The 10,000-nt window shown below is 42.7% G+C and overlaps 1 protein-coding gene across 6 annotated transcripts in view; it reads left to right on the forward strand.

Annotated features, from left to right (window-relative positions):
- lrch1 (leucine-rich repeats and calponin homology (CH) domain containing 1) overlaps window positions 1–10,000 on the forward strand; it is a 101,331-nt gene that overhangs the window by 49,303 nt on the left and 42,028 nt on the right. For all 6 annotated transcript variants that reach the window (XM_044215929.1, XM_044215928.1, XM_044215930.1 and 3 more), the window contains exons 5-6: window positions 7,502–7,638; window positions 8,525–8,655. In XM_044215929.1, the coding sequence (XP_044071864.1) occupies window positions 7,502–7,638; window positions 8,525–8,655 (268 nt within the window). The remainder of the gene's footprint in view (window positions 1–7,501; window positions 7,639–8,524; window positions 8,656–10,000) is intronic.

Raw genomic sequence — 10,000 nt, forward strand, 5'->3', positions numbered from 1 at the left:
TGCGGTTTTAATGCGTCAGAGACGCAAGACGCGTACCTACCAACATCACTGTCAGCGTAATGTGTCACCAGAGTTTACCTGGTGACACTTTGTAGTGAGGGAAGTTGAAGTATCTCAGGGTCTTGTTCATGAGTGAGGGTAAGACGATGGACTGGTGCGGCATCAGCAACAGTAATGAGGATGCTGCGCCGGACAGCCGTGGTGAAGAGAGACCTGAGCCCGAAAGTGAAGCTTTCATGAGCTTTGGGTAATAACCAAAAGAATGAAATCACAGATACAAGTGGCCGAAATGAGTTTCCACGCTTTGTCAAAGGGTGAGGAGCTCACACATCTGGAACGAACATGCTGTTGATCGTCTACTCCCGCCTCTGAAGAAGGTTGGGGACACTATTCCAAGTGGACCAATGTTCAAAGTCGTGGCCAGAAGTTATCACCTGTCTTGGCGGCAATCTAAGAATATGAGGAAGGTGCTAGAGAAAAGGTCATTGGCTGATTCAAATCAAAAAGGTTCATCCTCTGGGGGTGTGCTCAGTAAAGTTCATGGCAATCAGCCTGTTAGATTAAATCAAAAACATTAGCCTGATGGAGGTGCTAAAGGAAAGGTGAAGGTCGTCACCAGCAACACTATATGTTTGGACATTCATGGGAACCAAATGGAAAGCCAGACATTTGTTTGCAAGCTACCATGGCGTGAACCAAACTGTTGATCAAGTAGAACGACCAACGGCAGCTGCCGAACAACCTGCAAGTTGTCACGAGCTTCTAACTTCGCTGCTACTTTCTGATGCGTCCAAGCAAAAATAGAAATCGCTCAGCTGCATCGGTCAGGTGCTGTGCCTGTCAGCTTCCAGGTGGGACTGCACTGTATAACGGGTCATTGCTTGAAAATCAGAATACCTACTCAGTCCGTTTGTCTTTTGGATGAGTTCAGGTTAAAATAAACCCAAGAGTCTACAATGTTGAGTTGAGAGAGTTGTTTTGTCAGTTTTCTCTTGATGAACTGAACCTTTGTGTTAAACAGCAAATATTTTCCAGAACCTCGCTGCACCCTCTCGTTATCTTTACTCCTTCACATTTTTCTAGTTACAGCTGTGTTTTTCCTGCGGAGTGATGAATTATGCTGCTGCTTCCTCAGCCTCCTGATGTACACTGAATAGAACAATTTTGAACCGAATGTTTGTTTTTTAATGATCAGGTCACCAGTCTCAGGTCTCACATATGCTGACTCTGATATCTGACCTCGTACTTCTTCTTTCCTGATGAAACTTAGTAGCTTACAATACTTTTTACTCCTAAATGTAAAACCTAAACAGTGCACAGAAATGAAGATGTTTTTGATGCCTGTAACAGCGGCCAAAGCATTAAAACTGTTTCTTTGTTGTCACTCTTCCAACATGGTGGTGGGTCTTTAATAAACCGACTGGAGGACATGGAGTCAGGCCTGTTGATATTCGATCTGAATGATGAATGACTGCAGACTGTTTTCTGGATGATTCATCCAGCTTTATCCCTGCGCCTCAACTCGTCCAGTCTGTTTGGATTCATTGCTGTATTTTCCTAACTTGACACATGCTTGTCCCTCACTATTATGGCCATCTCCTGGGTTGATTGATAAGCTTTGATCTGGCTCAGCAGCTTGATGCCACAGCAACAGGGAGGCTTGGACCGAGCAGACTGGACGGCAGCCTGACAGAGGGAGGGATGTTGTTTTTGATTTAATATCTGTTGAACTTGTGCAGACTTCATTGCTGCTCCGCAGAGCCCCTGAGATAAGACCACCGTGAGTTTTAGTAGTTTTGAAAGGTTGGCCGAGCTCGGGGTGGCAGGCGTCTAACGTTAGAGAGTCAAACTCAAATCTGAAGATCAAATCTGCAGACATGATGGAAAAATGTTCCTCAAAGCCAGAAACATCACCATGACAGCAAAGATGCTTTGGTTACAACACTGGTAGCACAAAACATACAATAATAACAAGAAGCAATACTTTTTCTTTTTTTTTACACAAACCCCCCAGTGAGGCTGCAGAAATCTTCTAATAGTTGACAATATGCCCAACTTAATTCCTCAATTAGTTAAGTCATTTGATAAGCAGCTAACATGATTAGTGTTAGCATTAGCACCATTTTTGATGGTGATGTTACTCTCAGCTGATAGGACAAATATTCATCACAATCACAATATTTCTCTTCGACTGACCCGCTGACATTGCGGTTACAGTAATGACAACTAATGAAAACTAATTCTGCTTAAAATTAGACTTTGCATTTGTGTCACAGTATAGAAGTTCACTGCAAAACAGCCAGCTTAGATAAACAGTGATGTCTCAAAAAAGCTCGCTGTGGCGTGTTGGTCGATTCTTTTAGCAACAATTGATGTGAAAGTGAAAAGTTTGTTGGTTTATTGAGGTTTCTGTGAGACAGTAGCTTGACTTTTTCTGTGGTTATACTCTCTGCCCCAAGATTAATAACCTGCTCTGTAAACTTAAGCAATCCAGATGGTATGGTTAGCTAGTAGTATTTGAAACTCTTTACTCGCTTAAAACCACATAACGGCCAAGAGGTAGATCCATAAATTCTTTGCTGGTGCTAGGTAAGACTTATCTGCCCTCAGAGACACAAATGTACCTGCACACCACTGACTCACTTCTTTTATTCTTAGTGGACATGACAAGTTGTGTCGATGACTCAGTGTCAACGAGGTGGATCAGTGATGAATTATAATTTCATTTCCCAGTCAGAAACGGCACAGAAATGTGCAATTCATAGTGTTTAGACACACGAGTCTTACACTAAATTTGGAAATGCCATTAGCCCTTCTTACCTGACAGGTCCAACATGGCCAGCTGCATCACCTGAAAGCCCCCTGTTGACTTTCAGTGCGGAGTTTTGTGCTTTGGGAACAGAACATCGAGGTAACCAGTTTTAAACTAAACTGAGAGAGTTTTTGAACATTTCAATTTTTGACCAAGGCTCTAGGGATGACAGTGTTGGTCGGTTAAAAAATACAAACAAATATTACAGAATACAAATATTAGATGTATTGGCACACATTTTGGTACAGATGTTCATGGTCCCCAGAGGCTGCATCCTAAAGACTTTGATGTTAGCCTAGCATCATCAAAGTCTTTAGGATGCACCACCTTTGTCTTCTAGCACCACCAGCAAGATAATATGTTTTGGTATATCTCAGCAGCTGTTGGACGGATTGTGATCATCATTCATGTTCCCCTCAGGATGAACTGTAATAACTTTGATGATCCTCTGACTTTTCATCTCGCGCCACCATCAGGTCAAAGTTTTAACGTGTCTAATATCTGCAGAACTATTGCCATTCCCATCAGCCTCAGCTGGACTTTGTGTTCGTGTTAGCATTTAGCTCACAGCCTCACAGAGCCACTTGTGTGGCTGTCGAAACGTATTATCTAGTAAGTATTGTAGTGCGGCTGCAAAATAAAATGTCTCTGTGTCTTTCTGTCAGAGCACTTTGGGCTAAATTTCAACATTTGTCCTCAGTGACCTCATAGCAGGAGTGATCATGTTTTTGTATATAATACAGTCTAAGATATATTTGTATCCAGTAACCAGACAAATGCTTTCTGGTGATGGCCCTCCCTCCATCATGGCTGCTCAGCAGACATTATTACCGCCTACAAGGGGTTTTAATTATGAGAGGCTGTCAGGAAGAGTCTGTGATGTTCGCGGCGTCAGAATTGATGGGCTCTTCAGTGACGCATCATTGGCAGTCTGCAGGATGTGACTCCCGGACTGGTTTCTTCCCACAAACCCACACATCAGTCTGTGCTGTTTGTCTTAGCGTTCATCCGAGGAGCTGAATGTTGAAGGATTCGTGTAAACACACACACACATCCAGCGAAGTGGAGTTCATTTATAGAGTGACTGAAACAACCAGGAATGAAAACCACAATGTGTTTTACATCGAAGGAGGGACACACACGCAGATTAAAGGGATACGACACAGAAGTTATTTTCATCATTGATTAATCTGCCAATTAGTTTTCCAATTCATCATTTAGTCTTGCCCATGATAATGCCATCCCAATGTCCCAGAGCCAAAACTGACATCTTCATATTGTTTTCCCCCTTCTGATCAATTAGATATTTAAAAAAGCAGCAAATTGTCTAATTTGATAAGATGGAAAAAGAAAATTGATACATTTTCCGTCAGTAAACTAATCAACTAATCATATTAGCGCTATTTTTGGGTGTCAGACTCTCACCTCCTGCTGTAGCTGCAGTCAGCTTGGATTCACGACAATTACAATTGATTCTCACAACTGTGTTTGCTTATGTTGATTGTGAGTGACAGATGTAACCCTCCAACTGTATTAGCAACAAGCAGATGTGGTGCATTTTGCCATATTTAGGCAAAAGTGTGAATGTCTTGAACATGCTGAATGGTGGATTATGCAGCACGAGTGATTTGATAATTGTCTGTGGACATTTCTTCTTTCCCCATGAAACTGGGTGTCACCGTTTCTACGCTTGGCTGAGGCGGAAAAGTTGGCATATAGAAATGAATGTTAATGGAAACAGGTTTTTCAAATACACCTCGGCATGTGTTTCTTTTTCTACTGAAGACAAAGCATCCATGTCCCACCTCTTTACATATCAGAGTAACTGATACAAACACCACGAATTACATGATGATCAGAAGAGACAAGTTCATTCATTAAAAAGAAAAGAAAATACATACAAAATGTCCTTTTGTATCAGAGTTACTGCTGCTCCGTTAACGAAACCATCTTGTCATGTCCTCTTCAATATATTCACATAACGTAGTTAACAAAAGATTTGAAATTCACTTAAAACCTGCTCGACATTTTAATGGAAACATGACTATACACCCACTGGGAGAGAGTATATGAAAATACATACTCTCTCTCTGTGTCTCAGGTGTTGGTGGTGTCTCTCCACCCTCACTGGGTCACTGTGGTTCGCAGGGAGAGCTCAGAGGGTTTGTGAGGGCCAGGTATCTCTGTCTCTGCTGCATTCTGGGTTTTAATAGGTAGAGTGCTCTCTGCTGAGTGAGTCAGCAGCTCTGTAGCAAACCATCCACACGCTGAGTCATTCATTGTCTGAATATAAAATTCAACTTCATCGTCTAACCCATTGAAACTGATTGATGCAATTTGTGTCAAAAATTACACTCCTTCCTCTCTGTCATAACTCACAGACATGATACAGTGATGCTTTTCTAAACTGAATATCTTAAGAGTTTTGAACTGTTTGTGGATAAAAGTCCATAAATTGAAATGGTTGTGTTGTTATTCCTACTAGTGCAGGCTGAGGTGACCGTTGATGCACTGTTTCTGAGGAAGGAGCCGTTTTCCAGGAAGTCTTTAAATCGTCTCTCCTGAATCACGTGGTTAACCTCACTGACACTACTCATGGTTAAAACATGCAAAACAAAAAGCTGCATGAGTTACATTTTCAGCTAACGTGCATCCATGTTCACTCATTCAGTGAAGTCAAACTTAAACCTCCTTCTCACCCTTTTAACTTGTCTGGTAACTAGTAGGTTGAGTGATATCTACGTTTTATAGCCTTCAGTGCATGTAGAATGTCTGCAGGCCTCTACATTGACTATAACTATTAGCAGGCTGCATTCACCTTGAACATTAAACAGTCTCTTCTTTTGTTAAGTTACAGCTCAGGGACTCCAGTTAAGCCAAATTCAAAGAGGCGTTTATTTCCAGGTATTTTAGTTCTAATGAGGAACGAAGTTCACATGAAGAGAAACAGTGAGACGCTCGTCTGCTAACAATTACAAACCTCTGAAAATAACAACAACAGCTGCATTGTTCTGTGTGATGGGAAACATGTCGGCGGTTTGAGCCATGTGAATGTGTGTGTGTGTGTGTGTGTGTGCAGTCCACTCTAGATTTGCAAAATTCGGCAACAGAATTTTAACTCTTACTTGACACTAGCTCGTATATGTTTTATGGCTCAAATTGATTTCAAGATTCTTGTAATCAGCTGCTACGACCTGCGTGGAAGAGCCTCAACATAAACTGTGGATGTCATGACATCACTGTACGCCAAAGAGGCTGCACGTACTGTACCCCCCAGCATGTACAGTATATACAGCTTTGGCCTCTTCCAACACCTGTTTTTGGAAAAAGCCTCAGACTCAAACTCCCTGAGATACTATCGTAGAAAAGGTTTCAGTCGCAGTCATCTGGACGCTGTTTTCAGAATCGAGACGTTTCGGCTCCCAGTCATTCTCAATTGCAATTCCCGGTCCATTTTTCACAATTGAGAATGAGCGTCCTCATCCTTAAAGCCTTTTCTCTCATAAAGTCAAACATTACTTCCATTAAAGCAGAACGTGAATTCCACATTTGCGCAGCTTGACATACTGACACACTCTCCTGTCAGGCTCTTGAAGCGGTCAGAAAGATTTGATGCATTTTTCAAACTGTTTGAACTCCTCGTCATGTCATTGATTCTTGGCTACAGGTTGTTCGGTCCTCGGTCTGTTTCTGCAGTAAAGATGTCGGAACACTTTCAATGTGTTTTCACGGAGGACTTAATGTCACCTGAGGCGCCTGCCGGAAGGCAGGGGAGAAAACGGTCTCTGGGCGGGGGTAGAGGAGTCCTTAAGAAAGCTCCCATACCAGACTGTGACACAGCTGGTCAGGATGCTCTCTACTGTGCAGCGTTAGACGTTCACCCGGACAGCTGAGGACAGTCGGTTCTTCTTCAGTGTCCTCAGGAAGAAGAGGCGCTGGTGAGCCTTTTTGACCAGGCAGGAGGTGTTGGTGGTCCAGGACAGGTTCTCCGAAATATGGGTGCCCAGGAACTTGAAGCTGGAGACACGCTCAGCAGCCATCCCGTTAATGTGGATGAGGTCATGTGTGCCTCCTCTCTCCTTCCTGAAGTCCACGATGAGCTCCTTTTGTCTTGGAGGTGTTAAGGAGCAAGTTATTGTCTGAGCACCATGCGGCCAGGTGCTGGACCGTCTCGTCGTTGTTGCTGATGAGACCAATCACCGTAGTATCGTCTGCAAACTTGATGATGGCGTTAGATCCATGCGCAGGCCTGCAGTGGAGTGTGAAGAGGGAGTAGAGGAAGGGGCTCAGCACACAGCCCTGTGGTACGCCAGTGTTGAGTGTGATGGTGGTGGAGCAGTTGTGGCCTGACCTAACAAGCTGAGGTCTGTTTGTCAGGATGTTATACAAGCCGTCAGAAACGTGCGTAGGTTAAACCAGGCTTCATAAAAACTTTTACTTTTCTTAAAGACTCACTATTAACGGACTGAAGAAACTCGCTAGCCTAGCAACTTTAAGGCTACAAACAACCCATTTCTATATTCTGAAAGAATATTTTATATTGCCAGAAAAAAATATTGTTTTATATTCGGGTCAACACGGTAAATGAACTCAAACTGTGTCAGAAAGGCTGAATTAGATAATCAAAGGTGTTTAACTAACTGTGTGTGTGTGTGTGTGTGTGTGTGTGTGTGTGTGTTCCTCCTGCAGACCTGGCTGACCTTCCTCTGGTGAAGTTTGACTTCTCCTGTAACAAAGTGTCGACCATCCCGGTGTGTTACAGGAAGATGAAACAGCTCCAGTCCCTCCAGTTAGAAAACAACCCACTGCAGAGTCCACCTGCACAGGTACACACACACACACACACACGCACATGCGCGCAGTATTGACCTTATGCAGCCAGCCCCTTTGTATTTAATATATATTTTATTGATAATGTGGAATAATTAGCTTGTTACACAATAATAAGCCCATGTCACAGATAGATTCCTGGCCTGCGTGTAACAGTGGAACAAAGTAAATGAGTCTCCACTCTTTGGATGAAGAAATAGTCACGTAATAAAACACACTGTAACCAGTCGCCATGACGATTGTAACAGTAAGATGAGCAGCTGATCCCAGAGCTGTGCAGGAGAACTGAGCTAATGGATGTTTGCCACACTGCTGCTGTACGTTAGATTATAAAACTGATCAGATATTTGGTCAAATGCAGGTAAAGCTGCAGATGTCGATCTTCACAACGCGACACGTTCCCACTTCCTGTGTAGACAGGAAGTTAAAAGACAAAATAACGAAGTCGGAGCACTTCCTTGTTATTGAAGTTTTTGTTCCATAAATATGAGGTGTTTGGTCTCATGTAACAGTGGAACACATTGATACAAATATCAATATGAGAAATATATAATTGTAAGTATTTATAATGATTTTAAGCATGTCTTGCAGCCCTAGTTTACATACACATGTTCCCAGGATCACTTATGATTAGATTTTTTTAATAACAATAGTATCACAACACAGGGGCAAGATAATAATTATGTACTCCATCATAGTTTTATAGAGAGCCGATATGAAACTGTGTGTACCGACCTGCGTCGTCTCAGAGGCCGAAGGACAAAAGACACTCCGGAAATGTTAAACACCAGAGTTCAGTGACTCAGCAGCCAGGCTGAGATGGGAGAAGAAGAGGAAACTGTTTCACTTCACCCGAATTTGAATCTTTCTTTTCCTTTTCAGATCTGTATAAAGGGTAAAGTTCACATATTCAAGTATCTGAGCATCGAGGCGTGTCGCAGTGAGAAGATGCCCGACTCTCTCTACCTGCCTGTCATTGAGCGACTCAGCCTATCACGGCCCACCACCGGCAGGTCAGTTACTGTGGCAACTTAAAAATCACCCAATGGGAAGACACCGTCTTCTCCCTCTCGTCTGCATCAGTGCTGCAGTCGTTACCGTGATGGAAAATCTCTCCTCTGTCATCTGTTTTTACACTAGTATCACAGCAGTTGTTAAACCAGTAAAACTTAATGGGAACGCTGCAGAATACAGTTCTGGCACCTAGAAAACTAACTGCCTCATCGATCTTCGAGCCTTCTGGCAGATGAAACGAGAGCGACGTTTCAATTTTCCACACAGGCGTTCCTGAGCAGCTGCAGAGTAATCGCACTAAAATGATTTTAGTAATTTTCACATGTTGTTTATGAGCAAATCTTTCAAAACAAACACATCTTTATTTCACTTCAAGTGTCTGAGAAGCATGAGTTATGGATTCTCTAAAATACAGTAACTCTTAAAATAGTTATTTCGCTTCCAGAGTTCCACAAGTAGAGATCCAGTTCATTTTCTGCATGGACAATGTGAGGTGACTGATTATTTATATATATATATATATATAACAACAAAGTGTGAATTTGCTCTAATTTGTTCCTCTGACTGGCTTCCTCTCCATAGCAACCGCGGCTGAGGTTAACGGGTATCGTGGTCTTTCGAACCTAAAACTGACCAAAATACTGCAAAATCTAAACAGCCGTTCCAGAAAATGTGATGTGACGATTGTTGCCCGAAGTTTTAATTCAGTTCAGTTCAGCAGTGTTACGGGAAACGGGTTTCCATAACTGACGTCGGAGGTTGTAGCCTGTGAAGACTTTTTTGTTAACTTGCCAACTAGCAAGTAAACTAGCTACAAATACTGACACAATGTAAAATCAAAAGCACCATCTGTCGCAGTGGAGACACGATCGTTTCCTGGCTGAAAATAATCCGAATCGTCCCATCTTTGTTCCAAACTTCTGGGACTTCCATGTTATTTGCTTATAAATCCTGTCAGGTCTTCTTAGCTGAGGACCTCTAACATGGCTGCCAGAGGCACGTTACATCACACCAAAGCCGTTTGTTCTGTTTGTTTTTAACGACATTACGCTATGTGGAGGGATGGTGTCTGTCCCTGCTGGAACAGAGCGCCTGTCTGGGATCTAAGCTTCCTCAGTTTCTCTAACGGAGCCAAATCCTCCATTAGTCAGCTGAAACCGATCCGTCCTCTGACTCCCTGCCGGGTCACACTGACGGTCTGTCTGCCACCAGAGGAGTTCACTGCAAAGTTAGGCCAAAATCCACACTTTAGATATTATTTATGATTGCTGGGTGGAGGAATGAAGGAAGATACAAACAATAGAAGGGACGAGGAGTAAATGAAGGCACGAAAGAAAGAAATAT

Source organism: Siniperca chuatsi, linkage group LG12 (genome assembly GCF_020085105.1).
Source record: "Siniperca chuatsi isolate FFG_IHB_CAS linkage group LG12, ASM2008510v1, whole genome shotgun sequence".
NCBI lineage: Eukaryota > Metazoa > Chordata > Actinopteri > Centrarchiformes > Sinipercidae > Siniperca > Siniperca chuatsi.